Source organism: Sebastes umbrosus, chromosome 13 (assembly GCF_015220745.1).
Source record: "Sebastes umbrosus isolate fSebUmb1 chromosome 13, fSebUmb1.pri, whole genome shotgun sequence".
NCBI lineage: Eukaryota > Metazoa > Chordata > Actinopteri > Perciformes > Sebastidae > Sebastes > Sebastes umbrosus.
Window position 1 is genome coordinate 18,896,148 of NC_051281.1, and position 24,193 is coordinate 18,920,340.

Here is a 24,193-nt window from a genome sequence, read left to right on the forward strand (position 1 = left end):
GGGGGGAAGAGTCCTACACAATGGATCCCCAGTTAGACTGCGAAAAAACATCAGTTACATCAGCTCACAAACAGCTCCGTGCAGACGCATCATAACTGCAGACACAGTAGAGGGACGAGGACGGGACGGGAAGAAAACTAAATTGACACATTGGGCAGTTGACATGTGGATGTGCAGTATGTGCTCATTTCTAGGTCACAAATGCTATTTTTAGGGGGGTAACTGTTTTGCTTGACATTGCAAACTGTAGTAGATTTTTAACAGATACTAATTTCCTGTGTGTTTTTGCTCCTCTCCAACAGAAAGATGAAGTGTATCTGAATTTGGTTCTGGATTACGTTCCTGAGACGGTCTACAGAGTGGCCAGACACTACAGCCGAGCCAAACAGACTCTGCCCATGGTTTATGTCAAGGTATATAAGTGTGTTTTTTGTGTCTGTAACCATCACGACAGGAAGTGGTATGCTCCACTTTATTAACAAAGCCCGGGAAAAGACAATATTGACTCAAACTCCCACACAATATGTGCTCTGTGTCTTATTATGGCACCAATACCATCTCAGTAGAATACAGTATATTATATCCAAAGGATGTAATAAAGAAAAAGGGTGTCATTTGTGCTTCATTTTGGTGATGAAAAGCATCCATTAACATACCACACATTCTTACTAGGGCTGTCAATCGATTCAAATGTTTAATCACGATTAATCACAAATGAATCGCCCATTTTTGTATCTGTTCAAAATGTACCTTAAAGGGAGATTTGTCAAGTATTTAATACTCTTATCAACATGGGAGTGGGCAAATATGCTTGCTGTATGCAAATGTATGTATATATTTATTATTGGAAATCAATTAACAACACAAAACAATGACAAATATTGTCCAGAAACCCTCACAGGTACTGCATTTAGCATAAATAAATATGCTCAAATCATAACATGGCAAACTGAAGCCCAACAGGCAACAACAGCTGTCAGTGTGTCAGTGTGCTGACTTGACTATGACTTGCCCCAAAACTGCATGTGATTATCATAAATTGGGCATGCCTGTAAAGGGGAAACTCGTGGGTACCCATAGAACCCATTTTCAGGTCAAGAGACCCATTTTTTCTCCCCAAAATTTAGCACAAGTTTGGAGCGTTATTTAGCTTCCTTCCCGACAAGCTAGTATGACGTTTGTACTAATAGATTCCTTAGGTTTTCAAGTTACATATGATACCAGTATCTTCACTCTAGCTTTAAAACTGAGCCCGCTTGCGTTACTGTGTTAAACAAAATTAGGGGCGTCAAACCGAATTTGCGTGAACGCATTATCGTGTTAACTTTGACAGCCCTAATTCTTACTATGTTCATTTTTCTAAATTCAAAATCTGTCCTACGCACTTAAATCCTCTGCGGTTCCACTGAGACATGCTATCAGCTTTTATTTGCGAAAAAAGGAAAACTTTAGTATGAATTTCAGTTTAATACATCAGACTAAATGAGTTAGAAGCAGCATAAGACGTAAAATGATCTGTGATTAAAAGTTTCTCACCGACCCAATTTACCTCTGTTGACACAAAAAAAAGTGTATTGACATCCGTTGACACCATTTTTCATTTGTGTTTCCTTAACTTTGTAAAAATACACACATTTTCTTTCTTTGCTGTAAAAGTAAATATCGTGCAGATCAAAATGTGCAATTAAAAACGTCACAATATCATCATTCGTACATCGAAATATGCAGAAAGTAAAGGGGTGACCAGACCTTTTCACAGGAATGTATATTACTAATCTCTGCCTCTCATATGATGTCTCCGTTCCACACTGTGTAAAACTTGTCTGTCTTGTTTGTTTGCCACTCGCACGGATGAATTGTCACTTTTGAGTGTTTCTCTGGCTGTGACAGATATGCGAGGCAAATGTGAGAATAATTTGCAAAAAAGTAATTGCACATCGCCCGTCTCTTCAGTCTAAATGATTTTCAGTGACATAATTGAAAAAAACACACACAGAGCGGAGGAAGCACTCAGTTACCTTTTTAAAACGACACGCACCAGTATAAAGATTAAGGAAACGTGGGCTGAAAAGACCTCGCACATCCAACGTTGGTAATTATATAAAGATGTTCCCTGCTTTTGTTTTCAATTTTGTGTTGGTTTAAAAAAGGGAAATGATAGCTTAACATATTTTGCATAAAGGACATAAGAATCAGTTTTTGTATATATACAGAATATCCCAAATCACCAAAATCACCAGTTTCTGATTGAATGTGAGAGGAGAAAGAAAGCCTTGCAGTTGCAGACAGATGTTTCGTTCTGTCTCTTGTTAACAAGGCTCAGGAGCAATGCGAGACGCTGTCGTCCAAACATTTGCTGATAAACTGTTTTGTACTTGACCGCGCTGAAATTGACTCTCGAGTGGTCGTTTCCAGACTTTAACCCTGTTATGGAAACTGAGCTTGCTGTCTGTGTAGGCGTAACCCGTGTGTGTTTTCTCTCTGTGTTTCTAGTTGTACATGTACCAGCTGTTCAGGAGCCTGGCCTACATCCATTCGTTTGGGATCTGTCATCGGGACATCAAGCCCCAGAATCTGCTGCTGGATCCGGAGACGGCCGTGCTCAAGCTCTGCGACTTTGGCAGGTGAGACTCTCTTCGGTTAGCAGTGGTCAGGTTTTTTTGTCCCTGGCATTTAAAGGAATAGTTTGACATTTTGAGAAATGCGCTTATTGGCTTTTCCTTTTTGAGAATACGAAGCTACAGCCAACGACTGGAAATGGGAAAAAGCTAACTTGGCTCTGTCTGACGGTAACAAAGTCAAATCTGCCTACCCGCACTTCTAAGCTTGTTTCTTCCTGGTTGGTTGGCAACCCCACAGTGACGACTAGACTCTAGATAGTCACTACACCCAGACAAAAAACAGTCTGGTTCAAAACCCCCCCATAACACCGCTACATGTTGTTTTAACACTTCATTTTTTGTACGGATGGAAGACCCGTTCGGTGGTTTTGTCCGCACCAGAGTTTGATTGACAGCTTTCACACCAGCCCAAACGAACCATACTAACCAGACAGGAGCTTGTTTTAACCGAACCAAACTGGTTAGGTATGAAAGCACACTTAAAGGTGCTGATAGGTGAATTTCTTTACCTCTGGAGAGAGCCAGGCTAGCTGTTTCCCTCTGTTTCCAGTCTATATGCTAAAGGCCCAGGAACCCCAACCCGACATCAAAGACCATTTTCACACCACTCTCACTCACCACCGCTTCATTACAGACGGCCATGTGAAAATATCCGTGTATTGGAGTGATCAGATGAGATGAAGATGAAAAATGAGAAGAGGCTTCTGTGTTTTTTTCCTTTTGACTTTACTCGTTGACTTGCTTTCCTCACTTCCATTTCTCTTCCCATGCACCGATTCATTTAAGCTAAACAGCCACTTCGGGAGATTTCTCTCACTGACGGGCGCTACCGCCGATTCAACATGCTGAATCAGCCGAAAAAACTCTGACACGGGCAGAGTAGAGACGACGGTGCGAGACACACCGAGAAAAACTAGGCTGACGGACTCTCGCCGACGGCTGACTGTCGTCTCGGTGTGTCTCGGCCTTAAGCTGAGCCAATCGTCTGATGGCAGTAGCTTCATATTTAGCGTACAGACATGTAAGCAGTATCGGTCTTCTCATCTGACTCTCAGCAAGAAAGCGAATAAGCGTATTTTCCAAAATGTCAAACTACTCTTTTAAAGAGTTTGGTCATTATGCTGAGATATATGGATGCTGTAAAGTGTTCCTCTGGAGACTTTAAATGTGGCAAAATGTTGAATTGAAAAGGTTACCCAGTGAAATGTATAAGCAAAAGGGCAGCATTTGTATTTTATTTTCCTCGTAACTAACTTCTTCTGTGTAAATCCTTATCGCAAAGCTTTTCTTTACGTTCACATTTCCCCTTCTTTTGGCCAAAATGCAGCAGAATAACGGCGATGAACGATTATGTGCTTTGATTTTGTGTGCAGTGCTAAGCAGCTGGTCCGCGGGGAGCCTAATGTGTCCTACATCTGCTCTCGCTACTATCGAGCCCCTGAGCTCATCTTTGGTGCCACTGACTACACTTCCAGCATAGGTAGGCTGACGCCAGCTGTCGCAGTCAACACTTTAATCAGCTTAACCCTCGGCACATAAAATGATTTTAATGTATGTTAGTCATGATTTGATTTGATTGTGAAAGATGACCTAAGATCAGATGCTCTGCATTAGTCGCTGCTTATGCAGAGGATTGTGGTCATCTCTGCCCCGCACTTGCTTTTATCTGACTTCTTTTTTTTCCTTTCGGTGACCTGCCTTTTCCTTTTTAGATGTGTGGTCAGCCGGCTGTGTGCTGGCAGAGCTGTTGCTAGGACAACCGATCTTCCCTGGTGACAGTGGGGTGGATCAGTTGGTTGAAATTATCAAGGTAATGAGAGGGGGTGACCCACAGGATGTACAAATGTTCATACACAATACGAAAGTTTCTTTTTCACAAGTAATGAGGAATTCAAGTTAAAGACTTAATGTTCTCGTCTGTCCTGTTTTTCTCCAGGTTCTCGGGACCCCGACCCGAGAGCAGATTCGCGAGATGAACCCCAACTACACCGAGTTCAAATTCCCCCAGATTAAGGCACATCCTTGGACTAAGGTGAGTCAACAGGTACAGGAGCCCTTTTACTTCTCTTAAGATCCACCGCTGCTTTGTCACTTGTCTCCATGTTGTTGTGTTTCCCCGCATGCCGCTCCGCAGCCACCCACCTTCATCACATCCAACCCAACAGAGCTGCATGAGGTCTCGATAACGCCACACCTGCTCTGAGCTTTTTTAGACCCTTTGAAGAATGACTGATAAAACATATGGCTGCTTTGTATGCTTGTTTTGCTCCTTTTTGAATAGCCTTGACGAAGGTAGCAACTGTCACATTTACATTGTTGATTAAGGGTGAAGATTTTTTAGCCAAATGCTTTAAAATCCTTTAAAATCCCACTTTTTAAACTGAATGCCCATCAAGCTAAAAATATATTTGTTTCTTAGTATTGACAATTTGTTGCTCAGAGTTTTCACCCCTCAACGGCAGCTTGCGATATGATTTTTTTTTAGTTTAAACACAGCTATGGGTAAATACTATATACTGTAACTACTGTCAGTTGATTAAAATATTTAATCCTGATTAATTGCAAATTAATCGCACATTTTTTTATCTTTTCAAAATGTACCTTAAAGAGAGAGTATTTAATACTCAACATGGGATTGGACAAATATGCTTGCTTTATGCAAAATGCATGTATATATATTTAGTACTGGAAATCAATTAACAACACAAAACAATGACAAATATTGCACATCCCAGATTTCAAAATCAAGGAGGACAAAATACGAGCATTTCACTTGTTTAATTGGCTCACATCACAATAGACATACGTTTCGGCGAGGAGCCTTCTTCAGAGCGTTTTGAAGTATACAGATTCAGTTCATTATATACAGAAGGGCAGAGTTAACACACAGCCGGGAGTTGGATCCAATTCTTTAGGAGCCAATCACTTTCCTTATTCCATGGCTCTAGTTACAGGGACCAATCACAGGCAGAGACTGATAGTTCAATCTGATCCAAACCCCGTTACATACAATGTTGATGTTGAGCTGATAAAGCAGTTAAGGGACATTGTGTCTTCCTGGCTTCCCCCCTTAGCTCAGCAGCCCCACCCACAGATAACAGAGTCATCCAATAAGCAGGCAGCAGGTCCTCCTGTCAGCCTCTTGGGCGCCCTGCTGTGGTCGCTCTCTGCAACTGCGTTCAGTCCGTACTACTGTTCACTGCTGCAGCAATCAAAGCCCTTCATTCATTGATTCATTGACTCATACCCCTACAGACAATTACATTTGAGTACAGTAGGTTTCATAAAACACACTGACGATATTGTTTTTCATGTTCAATGTTCATTTTGTGTGTGTGTGTGTATGTGTGTGTTGGAATATACAATATTGTAATATCTCCTGTTGTTTTGACAACACCTGAGACTTCACGCAGTCACAGCTGACATCCGTGTTTGTGTCGAACTGTTGTCCAGGTGTTCCGGCCGCGTACGCCTCCGGAGGCCATCGCCCTGTGCTCTCGCCTGCTGGAGTACACGCCCACGGCCCGCCTCACCCCCCTAGAGGCCTGCGCACACTCCTTCTTTGACGAGCTACGCGACCCCAACGTCAAACTGCCCAACGGGAGAGAGAAGCCCTCGCTCTTCAATTTCACCACCCAGGGTATGCGCACACAAAGAATATTGCTTCAGCCTTTTTCTATGAAGGTGTTCTCATACTGTGAAATGCAAGCTTTTATACCCTTTAAAGTTGCTATGAGGAACTTTGAACTGGTTATAAAACCGTCTCAGTTTAATACCGATGCCTCTATATGACCTACATAAATAAACGAGACCATCAGAGAAGATTGGCTATTTCTATGTAGTTATTCTTAATGCTGGTCATCGGTGCCATCGGGTCCGATTCTGGCGAAATCGGACGACATCATGCGGGTTCACCAGAAACTCCTTCAGCTCAGACTTCACCTGGGCCTCCAGCTGCGGACAGACCCAGATCCGCTGGGAGCCAACGCGACAACAAGCTGCTAGAGGCCCAGGCCGTATCGCTGGGTCCGCTGGACGGAAGGGAGGCGCGGAAGAACCAGGACTACGCGGGGCAGACTGTCAGACCCTGCTGCAGTAAAATGAGGGGTTTTCTAAAGGGACTCTGGTGCTCAATAAACACTACCGCTTTTGTCCACATGGACCACCAACATCAAGACATTTTTGTCGTAGCATTATCACTAGTGTTCACACATTAGTAGATCTCAAACTCTTTTAGCATTATTACCTCTTCACACTAGAATATATAGAGCATATAATCTTTACTCTTATTATTATTGTCATTATTTGTATTATTTAAAAATGTGTTCTTTCTCTTTCAGAGTTATCCAGTAATCCCTCTTTGGCCTCCATACTCCTCCCTGCCCACGCCCGCAGCCAGGTCGCCGCTTCCACCCCAACCAACACCTCTGCCACCACAGGTTGGAGCCACACTTCCTCCAACAGACACTTCTTTGATCTGCCTTGAAGGCTGTAATTTATTTGTTAGAAGCACTGGCTGTGACTTCTATTACTGCTAATTTGAAAAAAGCGTGTTAAGCTCTAGTGGGTCAATATGTTTCATTTCAAGTTCTGTAGATTTGAACTTGTGCTCCACGTTGGTGTATGAAAGAGCACCGTGGGCACTAAATGCTGTTATGCAAGTTCTTTGCTTTGACCAGAAGTTTGACTACTTAACCTTTTCCATGACATTGCAAAAAAACATACTTGGAGACATTTACACCTGTGGAGCTGCCCAAACCTACCTGTGACTGTTGGTCACTGAGCAGCTCCAGATAAGGATCTTGCTCATTAGGACTCATAGCAGTAGCTGAGGAAGGGGATGATGTGCATTACTCATTCTCTTTCCCTGCCTACTCTTTCTCTACCTTTTATCTACCTCACAAACTTTCTATAAGACTGTAAACGATCATCTCCTCTTCCTGTCCACAGATGGCAGCAGCACAGAGCGAGGTCCCAGCACCACCACCGCCTCTGCCTCGGCCTCCAACTCCACCTCCTGAGTCCACAGACGACCCGCCCCGCCCCGGTCTCAGCCCCAGCCCACGGCCTCTCCATTGCCCCTGGCCAGGGGGTGAGCTCCGCTCAGCTCAGCTCTGCTCTGCTCTGCCCTGCTCTCCTCCCTGACTGCAGCGGAGCGATGCTGACGCAGTCCGGGTTCAACAGCTAGCCAACAGCCCCCCCCCCCCCGCCCTCCCATGCCACGACCACAAACCAAGCATCCCCCTAATCTGCCTCTTTTATCCCTGACTGGCCCCTCATCCAGCTGTTTGAACTCTACTCCATCCTCCGTCAAAGACGTCTCTCCGTGCCCTTTCAACGGGGGGAAGGAAAGCGCAGGGCCAGAGGTGTTGTCGACTGTACTACCGATAGAAAGTACACTGTACATGTATACACAATGCTAGCCTGCTAATGTTTGTAAGAGGACAATCTGTAGAAAAAGTCCTAAGCTGTTCCCCTCTCCCTATCCGGCCTCCCCCCTTTTGTCCTCCTCCATTTTTCTGCATCCTTTGACCTCTGACCCCATGTGTCCCCTGGCCGATCCCCCCCCCCCTTTGGTTCCTCCTGTAGTGCATGGCCTGAGTATGGTTAGGATCACCCGGGGGGTCACCACGCCCTCTCACTTCTCACCTCCACTTCCGCAGACAAGGCATGAGGCTCACGCACGGGTATACACACACACACACACACACATTCATAAACACACACATCCTCACACACACACACATGGGTGCATGATGATCCTGATGTACGTGGAGAGAAGCAGCCGGCTTGTGGGGGGTAACATTTGGACAGGTTTTTTGTTTTTTGTTTTTAAATGGTCAGAAAAAGCTGTTTTACTCGACCTTGTTTTTAATTTTTTTTTTTTTTTTGTTGTTGTTGTTGTTTTGTACTCCTGGGCAGATGTTTTTTGGATTGCGATGGATGTGACACGTATCTGGTCCTGTGTGCTTGTATAATATATACATACAATACAAAACAAACACGCATACATACAGTTTATATATTACTTTTCCTTATGTATAAAAAGTATATATAGATATATGTATATTAACTACAATGGTTCAGAAATCATTTATGGTGAGCTCATATCTGGCAGAGCAGGGGCAATATTTGCCGCTGCCTAAAGACAATAGATTTTAGAGATATGGTGGTGTTTTTTTTGTTTTTCTTTGCTGGAGTGTGGTTAGATTCCAGCAGTCCCTGTTCTCCTGTGTTGTCTCTTATTAAGGCTGTAGATGGATTTTAGGGCATTGCTCTATCCCCCCGTCTTTGTACCGACTCTGTCTGTAACAGTGTTTCTGTGACAGTGCAGTGTCTGTAGACAAACACCCCCCCCCCACACCCTCAATGTCTAGCTCTTCCTCCTTCTCTCCGTCTCTGTGAAGAATTCAAGATGTTTCTTAACACTTTTTCTTTTCCTCGACTCCTTGAGAAGTCTCGGCGGCGGCGGCGGCGGCGGCGGCGGCGGCGGCGGCGGCGGCGATACCCTCGGCTCACCTCCGACTTGTCTCATGTGTCGTGACCACTGACTGAAGTGTTAGCCTAGCGTTCTTTCTCCTCCACACCTGCCGCACATAGAGCCACTCGGTACAGTCTGTCGAAAGCGTCTTATTTACAGAGAAATACTCACTACATTTAAAAAAAAAAAAAAAAAAAAATGAAAAAAAAAAAAATGAAAAGAAAAAAGAAAAAGAAAAGAAAAAAGCAGAATGTGTATATACAGTATAAATGCTCCTCACCAAAATTCTGACTTGTATGTTGTTTTTTTTATGTTATGTTGATTCTTTTTTTTTTTTCCATGTTGTGTTCAAGGTATGTATATATGCAGACCCATGTACTGTTTATGAGCAAAAACAAAGATGACAAAGGGTAGGGAATGAAAACACATAAAAGATAAAAAAAAAAAACAATCAGGGCAGAACTGATGTTGTTTATGGATATTGTAGATGATGATGATGATGATGATGATGATCAGCTTTATCCAGCCATATGTTCAATCTTACCTGTACAGTACAGTAGATGACAGCTGTATTATTGTAACAAGAACTAGTCATGTATAGTGTAACTATAGTTTGGAGTGCCTTTGCTTTCATACACCTTCGCCTTGTTTCCCTCCTCACCCAACACCCCCCCGCCCCTCCGCCATCACCCGCCCGATTGTGACTCTCCCTTCGGTGCTGTTGAATGTCCTGCTATCCTGCAAAAACACACACATTCTCCCACTTGATTTCCACTCCCCTCCACTCTCCCCCCCCACCCCCCCTTTTTTTTCATCGCACACTTAATGTAATATACAGACATTGTTAATTGTAAGGATTATTTTTCCTTAACTGAAGATACAAGTAGATGAGTGTTTATTTTAATAGATGTTTTATCTTGGACACACACACACACACACACACACATGTGCGCACAAACATGTATACCACAGTCCTGGCACGGGCCTCCGGGGCATGAAGTGTGTGTGTGTGTGTGTGTGTGTGTGTGTGTAGGAGGGGGTGGGGGGTGTCGTTGTGGCAGCAAGGGGTTAAAAAAAAAAGGCCTCATATACTGTAAATATACAATACAGTACAGTTTCTGTATTACTCACAGTGTTGGTTCTGTTACCAAAGCCAAACTAAGATGTAGTTGTAATGAGCCATCCTCAGAGGCAGTAATGTATTCTGTCTCTCTTCTTCTTCTTCTCTCTGGATATTTTGTTGTTTCCTCTGTCCTTCTTGCTTGTTCTCCTTCCTGTCTAGCATACTAGGAGGGAGGGGGGGGAATTCAGTAGCACCTAAGGGGTCGAGTCATGTAGCCTCTCTCCTGTCCTCCTGCTTGCTGTAATTTTTGCATTCATGAACGTGTTGCTACCCTCCACCAGAACGTTTGACCACCACACCCACACCCTACCCCCCTAACTCCAGTTCAATAACAAACACCACAAAAGGTTACCAAAAAAAAAGAAGACGAGCAAGTATATATGCTATATACAGCATACTAGCATATATACTAGTTTGATATGCTAAACTGGGGTTAAAGAAAAGAAAAAATCATAGAAAAATACTACAAAAAACATCCTGTATAACAGTACTACTACTTGAATGCCTCTGTTTGTGACTGAAATTTTTATTTCATTTGTTTTTTTTTTCTTTTTTTGTTCTGTGAAGGTATGCTAAATGTGCACCTCTGTAAATATTCCCTCTGCGTGCTCTGAGGAATAGTTCCCTGGTACTGTAATTTGCATTAAATAAAGAGTAGGATAGCCTGGAAATGATCAAGCTCTTTTGTCTGCTCCAACTTCTTTTATTCAATCCAATCCGTCTGTTTTTTTCTTCCGCATATCCGGGTCCGGGTCGCAGGGGCAAGCAGGCTGAGCGGGGAATTCCAGACGTCCCTCTCTCCACAGCAACGTTTTCCAGCTCTACTTGGAGGCCCAAAGCCTCTCACAGGGACTGAATGGAGCCAATGCTCTGTGACGAGTAGGAGGAGGAGGAGCTATGCTCAGAACTCCTCCTCTCTCATCCATCTCTTGCCGTCCCAGAGCGGGTAGGCTGCTCTCTGCCACAGTGCTGCCAGCCTGTTGCATCTGTTATATGGTCTTTTAAAGGGACTGTTTGTAAGAATCAGAATTGCTTGTTAACAGCGACACCTGTGGCCGTTAAGTCAATGAAAGTCAGTGTCGGGCTCGTGCTTGTGCTCGCTCTAAATAGACATGAACCAGCATCGCTCAAAACAGTGAGGCGACACACGTCAGCTAAAACCACAATATCACTCTATGTTTCAGCTGCTTGGCAGTAATGTTAGCTGACCAGACGAAGGTCTCTCCATGAATCAATGCTGATCCTAGTGCTGGCTTTTCCTGCCTCAGCCTCCCGACTGCGGCCGGAGGGAACAGGGAAGACACCGGTACCAGGTCGGCGACGATAACGTTTCTCGCTGCGGAGCCCCGTCACTTCACAAGACACGGGAAACCTCTGTTGTTCTGGAGGAGCTGCAGCAGTTATTTCTGCACAAACGTCCACTGTACATTCACTAGATATTCTCAGAGCTACAAAGTCTTCTGCAGTGTGTAGTGTGCGCGCATGCACGTGAGGTGGAGTGAGGCAAGTGAAGGCAAGCAGGAAGGCAGAGGAGCAGAGTACAGCAGAGACTCCGGCCCTGGAGACCAAAGCTACGGTCTCCCCCGCGTCCTCCGACCGCAGCCAACACTGTTTAACAGACGGGCTTCACTAGATAGCACTTTGTGGTTTTGGTGCTTCCATGTAGTTTGTGTTGGAGTCTTGTCTGAACAGCGTAGCCACACGCGAGCGCACATGGGACACCGACCCAGGTGATTTATACGTGAAAGAAGTTACAAACAGTCCCTTTAAGCAGGTGGGGGCTTGCCTCTCCCTTCCTCTCCCAAAGCCTGATGGTGCTGTCTTCAGTCTGGGCCCTTTAACAGACTGTCAAGCCGCTCTGGCTCCAAGTGGTGGGTGTAGGCAAGTAGATTCAGGCACATTATAAGGTCCACAGGAGTAGGCTTGGCCAAGCTTATCCTCACACATATTTCTGTTAGGGTGTCCAGAGCTCCGACTCAAAGGACCATGGTTAAGGTGACCAAATGGGCGAGGAGCTGGAGACTCTGGACATTAAAGCAATGGATATAAGGCTACCAGAATTAGGGCGAGAGAGAGACAGGAAATTCCACCGAAACACTTTTTTCAGATGACGTTCCCCTTTAACCTCAGCAAAAGGGGTGTCTGCATTAAATACACAAACATAGGGAGATGCCGTAAACTGCTTTGCACAGACATTTACTCATTGTCTTAATAGTATCCATTCATTATGGATGTAGGCAGACATGAAAGACTTTCCAACATTCACCATCTTAGTTTTGCATCTTAACATGCTATAACATTTGCATTTCAAGACTACAAATATAAACCTTATGGTGGCACTAGAGGAAATGACAAGAGAACAACAAAATCAGTAAGCTCCATCCTCTGGGCACCATGAATGTCTGCACAAAATTACATTAAAAATGATTCTAAAAATATAAACTTACCAGGATGTTTTTTATGGGAATGTCTCATTTTTAGGTCGTGCCCTGTGTTGTAACTTCTACTTATTGACTAATAGGTCAAATGTTAAGACTATTCTTATGACCATTTCTTTAAAAGGTTTTATACACACCAGCCCAGATGTTTGCAGCAGTCTCTCATTTACAGTGTTGTCCTTTGACTTAGTATGACCACAGTGGGGCAGTGTTTGTATTATTATGCTGTTAATGATCCATCATTCAACTTGAGGAGCAGTTTTATTTACAATAAAGCATTTTTGGTTTCACATGGTGGCATCAAAACAATAACCTGAGGTAACAAGTAGAAACGGAAAGATTGTATTGCAACTGCAGCTCTTTACATTCTCTGAGAAAACACACTTCTCTGGCAATTCGGAGGGTAACATTTAGACAAACATGAAACCTCACAACTTTTCGTCAACATTCACTCGTAGACACACAGTGTGTTCTTACTGTAAGCAAAACAAATAGCACATCAAATCCACCATAATCCACCCGTACTGTAACCACTTAACAAAACAAACTTCTTAAAACCTAATGCTGCTTCGCTTGTGGCGTCTTTGGCGTAGTGTGCAGAGAGCAGATGATAGTTTACATTTCAGCAGGACTCAGACAGTGAGCTTTACAATCATCTTCATCTGTTCAGGATTTTGTGCGGTCTATGCTTTCACATGACGGAAATGCATTTTTTTTTTTTTTTTGTATTTCGACACATTTGTACGACAATAAAAACAGAATACTTTGCTTTATGAGCCCATTCAGTTGGTCCTGTCCATGGACAGTAGATGTCAGTATTAGGAGTCAGTACAGGGTTTTTTACTGACTATCTCCATTATGAGAGGCGAGATAATGTCTGGCTGGATGTCCTGGAGCTGCAGAACCTGTTTGCTGTACTCCTCAGTCATTGTTCTCATCTCGGTGAGACAGGCCATCACTTTGGGGTACAGCAAGCTGGAGGCACAGAGAGGAAACAGAGGAGGTTCAGTCTGTGGTGGGTCTCAGAGAGAGTGTGCACTTTTTGTATTTCACTCACTGTTTTGCTGGTCCTGTCCTCTTGCAGTCAATCCAGGTTTTTAGTGTCAGCGCCAAGTTTTCATGAAGCTCGTCAATCACAGCGTGTTGCTCCACACCAGGACGGTCTGATGGATCAAATAAACACAAATCTCTGCTAATCCAAAGCAACCAGCTGATCCTGAGAACGTTTTTTGCTGTGTACAAATTCACACTGTTTCCAGTGTTTAAATATTTACAGGGTTTGTAAATGATTGATCAGCAAGGACTGTGACGAAGTGATGAAGACCTGCTGCTATACCTGGAGAAAACAGGGACATGGCTTGCATGAGAACGTACTCTTCCTCCTGAAGGCCCAGTTTGCGTAGTGTGTGGTGAAATCTGAGCAGAGGATCCAGCAGGAGCGGCTGGAAACCCGCTACAAAGACAGAGATGGTAAGACAGTAATAGAAATAGTGAAAACATGGAAATGAACTTATTAAAAAAAAGATCACAATTCAAGCAGTAGAACCAGAGATATCATCTTGTAAAAACATGGTGGCCACTAAGGATGCAAGATATTGGATTTTTGTCGATATCAGTTTTGCTGATATTTTCCAACTCATTTTGGTATATTTTGCCAATTTGAAGAAATCCCCTCCAGAAGCTCCTGAGACATCCCATTCACGAGAATGGACTGGGCGGACGGATCGACGGACAACCTGAAAGCATAATGCCTCCGGCCACAACTGTCCCAGAGGCATAACAAGGTTGAATTTTGGTACACTCAAAGAGTTTTTTTTTTTTAGAGATGCAACATTTTGGTCATGGGCAAAAAAAAATAAAATAAAAAGGAAAAAACATGCATATCTCGATATCGCAGAGTAACCTGTGAGTTCATTGCTAATATAGCATGGAGAATAAGCATTGTTGCTATGGTTGCTTACAGTTTAACACACCTTGCACCCTATTTGAACTGTCCTAATGTGAATTTTTATCAGACACCAGCCGGCCGATCAGAATACTATCCTTTGTAGCCTAAATTATTTCCTTATCTTACTGTAAATATCCCATAAACATTGTGAGAGACAATGCAAACAGTATTAGTACAGTACAAGACTGCCTGCCAGCCGAGGGAGTACAAGGCTAGAAGATAAAGAATGGACGCCAACTGATTTGCAATTGAACTTTAGAAAAGGAGCAGACGGCACCAGTTTGACAACATTCTGGAGTCATGTTACACCTTTGTGAACACGAGCGGTGAGAAGTGCACACACATTTGTCTGACAAATAAAAAGTACTACTGTAAACTACTTCATCAGGTCAAGAAAATTTTTTTTTTGGCAAAGCTCGTGCTGGAATTGAAATGTCCGTTTGCAGGCATTGCTGGTTGTTTTTAATCAAATGTACTGCACTACTCTGAGGCGGCCTTTCTTTTGATTTCTTTCAAACGTAATGTCACTTTAACCTAGATTCCTCACATACAGTACATACCTCTGTGCTGCTGTAAAACACTTATCTATCCTGTCTCACTTTATCCAATGACATCCAGTGCTTTTGTATTTCCAATCCATGCTAGTTAACCATTACTGAATGTAGTTTGTATTAATTAAGTACAGTACTGTCAGCCTGTTCTCATTCCCAGGTTGTCAAATACCGACGCTTTGTCATGTCCCTCGGCGTCTGATACCGAAGCACAAGGCACCCTTTAGCGTCTGTATGAGACGCACTGGGCTTTGAATTAATCACAATATAAACCCATATGCGTCAATATTAAATGCTCAGTGAACGTGTGTTTAAAGAAGAAGAAAGATGTTTTTTTCCCAAATCTAACTAAGTGGTTTAGTTGCCTAAACCAAAGCAAGTGATTTTATTTGAATTCACAATGTAAATCATGTGTATACCGTGACCGTAGTGGAGCGTCATAGTTGGACGCGCGGGGCTACCCAGTGTTAGAAAGTGATACCAAGGGGTCCTGACCAAGCGTCGGTATGTGATGAGTTGGGATGAGAACGGGTTGGTACTATAGACTTGATTCAGTCTCCATATGATTCCACCTCTTTCCTTGAAGCTGCTATAATTCATATTTTCATATTTACAATGGATCAAATGACTACTTGTATGTGAGATTATTGTTCTTCCTCTAAACTCTACAAAGTGTTTTAGTTTTTCAACTCATTGTTTTGGTTTTGCAGCCCGAAAATGCACTGTTTTGGTTGAGTCTTGCGGTTCTCATCGGTGTCATTTCCAGCAGCAGGCGGCTGTTTTTAGCAAGAAAGCTTTGATAAACCCCTCTGTACACTACCTGCTCAGCACCAAACAGCAGACAGACACAGTTAGCAACTAGCTGGTGAACATAAAGGAGTATTTAACAGCTAAAGAGACAGATATTTCCCTCAGGAGTCGGTGGTGGAGACCAAAAACGGAGCTAAAAGGAGAGTGGATTTACAGAAACACGCTTAGTGTGGGCTAGATGTGTTTATGCGTAACTGTACACGATCCATATCAACTTTACGGGCCGACAATACGCCAATGTTGTGTTTATAGCTTTATAGTTTATACAATTATTATATGCAGGTTTTAATACGATCAATTTTCCCTCAAAGGCGATATTTAAAAAATAAGCACAGAACGTTTTGTTGTGCAAATTTTAAAGTGTAATTTGTAATGTGTATGTACCCCTATATGTACATTTCCCCATGCACAGTGGAAACAGCCAAGCCTTTCCCTTTAAATAAAAGAATGCTTTGGTTTACGCTTGTGTAAGTGGTCTTACATCGTACGGCGTCGTCTATGCAGTATTTAAAATGTCCGCATTCCCAGATGCCTGTTTTTTCATTGAACACCATGTTGAAGCGAATCTGCATAATTTCAAATGTGGCTGTCTTCAACAGAGCAATTTGGTCCCCCATGTTTAGAGATCTGTAAGAGACACACACATATGAATGACAAATAGACATCAGTTATAAAAAAAACAAACATATCTGAATATGCATTAAGACACATTTACCGGAAGTCCCGGAGACTTTTGGAGAAACTAATGACGTCCTGAATCATGTAAGTCATGAGGTCAGCCACGTGTGGGAGAGCAGTGAAAACATTGCCTTTTCTGACCTCTTGGTTCTCTGGTTTTTCAAAGGAACCAGAGAGACTGGAAGAGGAGGAGGAGGAGGGCGAGAGGGAACAGAGGGAGCTTTCAGGCTGATCGCACTCACTCGCAGGAAGGACATTTCTGTCCATGGGCTGAAAAAAAGAAAGCGTCACTTAAACAACATCAAAAAACGACGCCTCAAAATTGCTGGCAGTCATTCATACCCTGAAGCCACTGAAGCGGTAAAAGTCAAAGGAGTTGCGGTGGCCACAGAGTAGCTCCTGAACCATTTCCTCCTGTTGGGATGAAAGCTGTATTGTTGCGTCAATCTTCTTCCTCGTCTGCTTTCGGACCCTCCTCTCCAATACCTCCTTCTCAGACATGACCACTACAAGGACACAACAAAAATACCTGCATGTATAGAGTTAAAAACACCACTAATGCCATATTAATATATACGTACGTTTAATAATACATGACCAACACTCCTCACATCACATATAATTCTTACTGTTACTTTTATGTAAACATATACAGTAAAGGTGTGTGTTGAAATAACACAGGATCGGTTGCTGTACTTACTTTCTTGGCGCATGCCTATGGCCTGGCATTTACGGAAACGGCAGGCTTGACACGACCGTCGGTTGTTTTTGGTTATAGGGCACTTGTTCAGGAACCTACAGCGGAGCTGCGTTGACCTCTTTATGGCACGTCTGAATTTATTTAAAAATCCACTCAGTAACAGTTTACAAATAGCAATCTGAAGTTAGAAATTACATGAAAACACACATTATATTATAGTATTATAGTGTGCCATGTATGTATGTATGTATATGACAAAAACACACCAGCCAGGAAATAATCCAGCAGACTACAGGGGATTATGGATTAAAACACATTCACCCTGATCAGATGATGACATCACACTGGTACCTTATCTGAGTAAGAGAGTCAATGAAAAATCTGGTGGCAACACTAATGATTAAATAGTTTGGCCGGTGTATGTATGGCCCAACGTAATCCTTTATAAACTTAACAGAAGAAGAAGAATCATTTTTTATAGCTCTGATTTACAGTTTTTTGCAACTGCCAAGACACAAAAACTGGTACTTGTAGCACAATTCTCGAAACCACTAACTCATGTAGCCCATCTATTGACCATGTATTCTGAACCATGAGCACTTTGTCTGCTTTACACTGATTTTGAAATTCTAAAACACACTTTTTGCAACTAACTACGCACTGTTATCTACATACAACACAGTAACTATGTTCATGTCATCTTCAGTTGAGGAAAGACACTACAGGTGAATAGTGTAAACATTTAACTAAAACTTCCCCAGTTGTCTTTTTTGTATTCCAAGTTTTCTGAAATTTTATGTTTAATTATGCAACTGAGGCATTATCTCATGTTATCAGGCTCGTTCGAGATGAGCCAGGCCTGTGCAGAATCGATCACCGGCGATTGCCGCACAATGCATGCCGGTTAGATTTGTGTCCAACTTGCTTCCGACTTGATCCCGATAACCTCACAAGATTGAGACGGGCCGCAGTTTTTATAGCCAGGCGCCGCAGTTGCCTCCACTGACTGCAAGCCCAGGGTATTATAGAAGAAACTTTTATTTGTCACAGTATACAGGTATACGAAATTTGACCTTGAACCCGTCCTAAGTATTTTAGGAGCAGTGGGCCCGGGGAGCATCTTGTTTTTTTTTTAGTGTCTCGCTTAAGGACACTTCGACATGCAGTCTGTAGGAGCCAGGGATCAAACCGCCAACCTTGTGGTTAAAGGACGTCCCGCTCTACCCACTGAGCTACAGCCTGGCTGTCACCTCATGAAAGAGCTGATTGGCTCTTAGTTTTGCCAGTAAACTCCACGTTTTGTAGAAAGTCCAAACTTTCTGTGTAATTGTAGTATTTAACGCTAGATTGTATTAGTCTCATGTTGTGCAATGAAGGTTTCATCTGTTAACAAACATATCTTGTGTGGTTGATCTTGTGAGGTTATCTATAAATAACACTTATCAAAACGAGTCCTCATTATGTGCTTTACAAGGCGGACATACAAATAATAAAGGACAGAATCCAATGCCAGATACACGCACATTTCCACATGTATTTACAAACAAATGTAAATAAATCCCAACGTGGTCTGAAAACTACAAGCAGCCTGCAGATGGATCTAACAGGAAGTCACTTTTTCTGTGACTTTTCTGTGACTTGTGAGCAAGTGTCTGACTTGACTGCAGCTTTTTGTCTCCTCCCCCTGCTGCTATCGCATGATCTTTTCTACTTTCCAGGCGCAGTTCATCTCCAACTAGCCTAATGATAACATCACAGAAAGCATCATGTGCAGAGGTGGAATGTGAACATGGAGATGATCATTACTGATTTTTTCCATTGCTAACACACTAAAATGGCACATAAAGCACAATTATTGAAACTGACACTCAGGGAGTCATCAAAACTCACATTTTCTGCTTTGCATCCAATTTGCATTTCAACATGGAACTTTTTGCGACACACTGCACATGGTTCTCTACTCAAAACACAAGAATCTGACATAAAGTCACTCAAACCACTACCATTCAAAATGCCACACCCATGGGCCAATTTGCCAAAACATGCAACACCTGGCCGAACACCCGAATTGCTTTATTGCCAACTCCTCAATCAGGATGTATAAAAAAAAACACACCTGTTTACAACAACAATGGAAGCCAGCATAGCAGTGAGAGGCCGGTTTTCAAAAATGTGTCCAAGCAATTGTCTCCACAAATGTTTTTGCTGTTTATGTAATTTAATTTGTTTAGAATATGTCTGTCTAACTATACTATCATTTTTTTTCATGTCATTTTTCAACATACTTTACTATGACTTTTTCCACGACATTTTTGTAGTCACACTCACAGCTGAATGAAGTACCCTTCTTTAAAGGGAATGTTTGTAACTGCTTACACGTATAAATCAATCCGGATCGGTGTCCCATGCGTGCTTGCGTGTGGCGACGCTGTTCAAACTCAGACTCCAACACAAACTACACGGAAACACCAAAACCGCAAAGTTCTATCTAGTGAAGCCCGTCTGTTAAACAGTGTTGGCCGCGGTCGGAGGACGCGGGAGAGACCGTAGCTTTGGTCTCCAGGGCCGGAGTCTCTGCTGTACTCTGCTCCTCTGCTCCCCTGCCTGCCTGCCTGCTTTCACTAACAGCTCGCTCCACCTCACGTGCATGCGCGCACATTACACACTGCAGAAGAGTTTCGTAGCTCTGAGAATATCTAGTGAATGTTCAGTGGACGTTTGTGCAGAAATAACTGCTGCAGCTCCTCCAGACCAACAGAGGTTTCCCGTGTCTTTTGAAGTGACGGGGCTCCGCAGCGACAAACGTTATCGTCTCCGACCGGGTGCCGGTGTCTTCCCGGTTTCCTCCGACCGCGGTCGGGAGGCTGAAGCAGGAAAAGCCAACACTAGGATCAGTAATGATTCATGGAGAGACCTGACGTAGCTGACGTGTGTCGCCTCACTGTTTTGATGGATGCTCGCTCACATTCACGTGCGCACGGGCGAGCGCGAGCAACAGGACGCTGACTTTCGTTGACTTAACGGCCACAGGTGTCGCTGTTACAACCAATTTCTGATTCTTACAAACAGTCCCTTTAAGTACAAGTATCTCACTTGTAATATCTGTTGATCTGGGTGACAAGCTGTTGCATAAATAAGTTGTTATTGCATTAATCTGATGATTGTACTTGCTTTTTAGTAACTGTTTCAGAAATTGTACTTAAGCAACTGAAGAAAAGTGTGTTTCTTGGTTTCAAGTCTACGTGGTTATATTTAAGCAAAGTGAAGATCATGAAGCAAGTGTGTGATAGACAAAAAGGAGCGGGTCAAACAACCTCACCTGAAGAAGCCCTTGCAGCCTTCACACGTCAAGGCATTGAAGTGGTAACCCTTGGCCAGATCTCCACACACACCGCAGGCTCTGGGCTCCTCATCCTCATCCTCTGACGTCTGTCCTTCCTCGTCCTCGTCCTCGTCCTCCTCATCGTGCCTTGCGAGTGCTTCTCGGATGCTCTGCACTCCAGTGTCCTCTCCGCTCATTCTCACTTGTGAGGATGATTAGAGAATTCTGGAGTCGATTACTTAATTCATTGTTTTTGGAGGAAACGGCATGGTTTGTGGGGAAGTTGAGGTGTTAGTGCTGACAACCACAAGAAAAAACAACACTGTGAGATCAAGCTTACTAGTCCCTGCAAAGCAATTGCATACCATATCACAACTCATTTACAGAAGACATATGATCTGCAATAATGTGATGCTCTTACCTTCAAATATAATAAGGATAGGACAACAATATTTGGGCTGAATACATTCAAAATGGGTGCAGAATCTTTTCCTTCTATCATATCTTTGAATCAAGGTGCAGTGACGCATAACTGCGTATGAATGAAGGCTCAGTTGAGATGTTTAAGTCTATTAAAAGTCTTTTAATGTAATCCATTCCCTGAGGCTAAACGGTCACAGCGGGGAACCATTTCAAACTCCATCAAAAGAGCTTCAAATAATACAACTAACTGCTCTGACGTGTTTGGGCATTTGCAGCAGTACAGTGAACAGTGCTCAGCTTTCAACAGCTCTTAAGACTCTTATTACTTCTAATATTATTTTGCTATGCTTGATATGTCACACTGCTCAGCTGTTCAGACTGAAATCAGATAGGCTAAGTAGGCTAGGTATGACAAATGGGTTAATATTTTGAATGAAGTGATTCATTTTGCAAAAGATCTGAGGTGTAGTTCTACTTGTATGAGTGTTCACACAGTTTAATAGGCAACTCTATCAAAAAGTGAGCAAAACTACAAGCCAAGTATACCTTTCTGTAAGCCCATATGGCAAAAAAAAAATACTTAATTATACATTTCTTAAGTATATCTCAATCAAAAGATTAAGTACAAGTATGTATCTTGTAATATCTGTTGATCTGGGTGACAAGCTGCTGCATAAATAAATTGTAATTGAATTAATCTGATGATTGTACTTGCTTTTTAGTAACTGTTTCAGAAACTGTACTTAAGCAACTGAAGAAAAAGTGCCTTTATGATGGGGAACCATTTCAAACTCCATCAAAGAGCTTCAAATAATACAACTGCTCTGAAGTGTTTGGAAATTGCAGCAGTGCAAATGGGTTATTATTTTGATTAATAGTTTATTATAATTGTAAATATGCAGGCCAATGAATGCAATTTAACTGAGACAGACCTGAAGTCTCAGACATGTAGCCTGTTGTCAGTGTCAATAAACAGTGTATACTGTTTTATGATCATTTTAGCTGTGTAAAGTGTCTTTGAGTCTCTTGAAAAGTGCTATATAAATAAAAATCTATTATTATTATAAATCATTAATCCTCTATACTGCACTTATTATTTTGAAACTACAGTTATAATGTGTATTTAATGTAGCCTATACTGTATGACTTAACCCAGTGTGATGTGTCTTTAAACTGCGCACAACCAGACCAATGAACCATTACTTTCGTTTACACAGCCGTGTTAATGACAGTGATTGGATCCCGGATAAATCACAATAAATAGTTTGCAAAAACAATTTTTGCAGCAATAACTATCTGACACAGCAAATTGACATTTTCAATAAGTAAAAATAAACATGTAAAAGACTCTCTGTCAACCTTTTGATCATTGGATAACACTTCTCCTACCTCTCTTTCGCCTGCTTAAAGGTCGAGTTTTAATCAAACACTCATCCAGATCATTCCACCCACTGATCAGGTGATTCCAGATGTCAAAACAGCTGTCTGTAGTCCACTTCCAGCGGTTAATCCCTGTGGATTTGGGGTTTACACATACTGTACACTCAACAGGTGAGAGCGAGTATGGCACCAGCTCTTCCAGTTGTTTGTTTGATGTGTTGATCCTACCGGGCACGTCGCTACAAGTATTCCTGTCTGTCTGCAGCCAAGAGGACGGGCCCGTCGCCAAGCAGGGCTGCAGGGGAGATAGAGGCACCGGGGCGCATTGACCGCTCCTGGTGCGTCGCCAAATTACGCATCGCCCATTACGCACCCCTCAAAGTCCCCAAAGTAATGCTACAAGTGAATCTGATTGAGCAGGTTTCCGATACTGTTTTGTATTGTGTTCTGCAGTTATTTGTCTGTCTGTATCTGTAGGCCAACTGATCTTATCTGTTGCGGCAGACTGCTTCACGGTGGTCAACTGAGCACAAACACGGTAAAGACGCAGTTTGGATTTTTGATGCCTGTCTATTCATGAAATTACGGTACCGGTGCTGGGCGTGGTCAGAAAGATGAGGCGTTCAAATACCTAATGAAACGATAGCACATTACATCATTTCATTAAATAGGTTCTTGAAAATGTGATATATCTTTGAAAAATGAAATACACATACAAATATATACATATAAAAATATATACATATACACACACACACACACACACACACACATATATATATATATATACATATATATACAAACATATATATATATATATACACATATATATACATAAATATATATATATACACACATATATATGCATGAGTCACATACACACATATATATATACAAACATACACATATATATACATAAATATATATATACACACATATATATGCATGAGTCACATACACACATATATATATACAAACATACACATATATATACATAAATATATATATACACACATATATATGCATGAGTCACATACACACATATATATATACAAACATACACATATATATACATAAATATATATATATACACACATATATATGCATGAGTCACATACACACATATATATATACAAACATACACATATAGATTATCCACTGTAAATGGGCATTTAAATGCATAGGAAATTACCAAATGTTTCTCAGTTTTCATGAAATTATGATACAACAGTTAAACTGTAATATAAAAAAATATACACAATTCATTCTGATATAGTTTTGGAGAAAACTAAACGGAAAGTCCCTTCCAAAGTAAAAGCACACATTGTAACACATAATATTCCTTCATATTTGAACTCTGATCAAACATTTCCTTAAAGCAGCAGTGGGTAGAAATTGAGCAAATATGATTTTAAAAAGTACATTTTTATAAAACGGTCACTATATGCTGACAGTAGTGCATGAGTCAGGTAATCTGAAAAACATCATGTTCCTCTGTGTCCTCCGGTGCTCCTATTGGCATCTGCAAGATTTCACAGACCGGAGGAAAACAACCAATCAGAGCCGATCTGGAGTCTTGTCGTCTCTGAGCAGCTGTCAATCACTCGCAAACTCTGATCAAACGGTCAAACTAAGCAGCGCTGATTGAATATGAATCAATATTCTGTTACTGTAATGCCTATTTGTCGCCTCAAATGTTTTCAGAAACATCTTGTAGT

The 24,193-nt window shown here is 42.1% G+C and overlaps 2 protein-coding genes and 1 long non-coding RNA gene across 5 annotated transcripts in view; 2 read left to right on the forward strand and 1 right to left on the reverse strand.

Moving 5' to 3' along the window:
- gsk3ba (glycogen synthase kinase 3 beta, genome duplicate a) overlaps window positions 1-10,896 on the forward strand; it is a 37,725-nt gene extending 26,829 nt beyond the window's left edge. For 2 of the 3 annotated variants that reach the window (XM_037789519.1, XM_037789520.1), the window contains 8 exons: window positions 303-413; window positions 2,494-2,624; window positions 3,995-4,101; window positions 4,334-4,431; window positions 4,558-4,665; window positions 6,075-6,261; window positions 6,962-7,060; window positions 7,572-10,896. In XM_037789519.1, coding sequence (XP_037645447.1) covers window positions 303-413; window positions 2,494-2,624; window positions 3,995-4,101; window positions 4,334-4,431; window positions 4,558-4,665; window positions 6,075-6,261; window positions 6,962-7,060; window positions 7,572-7,642 — 912 coding nt within the window. In that variant the 3' untranslated portion in view covers window positions 7,643-10,896. The remainder of the gene's footprint in view (window positions 1-302; window positions 414-2,493; window positions 2,625-3,994; window positions 4,102-4,333; window positions 4,432-4,557; window positions 4,666-6,074; window positions 6,262-6,961; window positions 7,061-7,571) is intronic. The other variant, XM_037789521.1, reaches the window with a different exon arrangement.
- A 2,009-nt stretch (window positions 10,897-12,905) lies between these two features.
- On the reverse strand, window positions 12,906-23,013 carry nr1i2 (nuclear receptor subfamily 1, group I, member 2). Its single transcript, XM_037790401.1, has 9 exons — window positions 22,485-23,013; window positions 20,670-20,874; window positions 17,351-17,481; window positions 16,993-17,156; window positions 16,688-16,920; window positions 16,454-16,599; window positions 14,000-14,116; window positions 13,721-13,826; window positions 12,906-13,638 (listed from the first exon to the last, which is right to left on the reverse strand). The coding sequence occupies exons 2-9, from the start codon at window positions 20,867-20,869 to the stop codon at window positions 13,482-13,484; spliced, it is 1,254 nt and encodes a 417-aa protein (XP_037646329.1). The 5' UTR covers window positions 20,870-20,874; window positions 22,485-23,013; the 3' UTR covers window positions 12,906-13,481.
- LOC119500591 lies at window positions 17,897-21,633 on the forward strand. Its single transcript, XR_005209643.1, has 3 exons — window positions 17,897-18,031; window positions 18,112-18,113; window positions 21,620-21,633. It is a non-coding gene; the product is annotated as an uncharacterized LOC119500591 (long non-coding RNA).
- Window positions 23,014-24,193: the final 1,180 nt, after the last annotated feature.

Excerpts from the sequence above, each read along its gene's own strand:
- nr1i2 (XM_037790401.1), bottom strand. The coding sequence starts at position 20,869 with ATGAGCGGAGAGGACACTGGAGTGCAGAGCATCCGAGAAGCACTCGCA. Across the intron at positions 14,117-16,453 it reads CATAGACGACGCCGTACGAT|CGGGTTTCCAGCCGCTCCTG; the intron begins GTAAGACCACTT and ends CTGTCTTTGTAG. Across the intron at positions 13,827-13,999 it reads CATGTCCCTGTTTTCTCCAG|ACCGTCCTGGTGTGGAGCAA; the intron begins GTATAGCAGCAG and ends TTGATCCATCAG.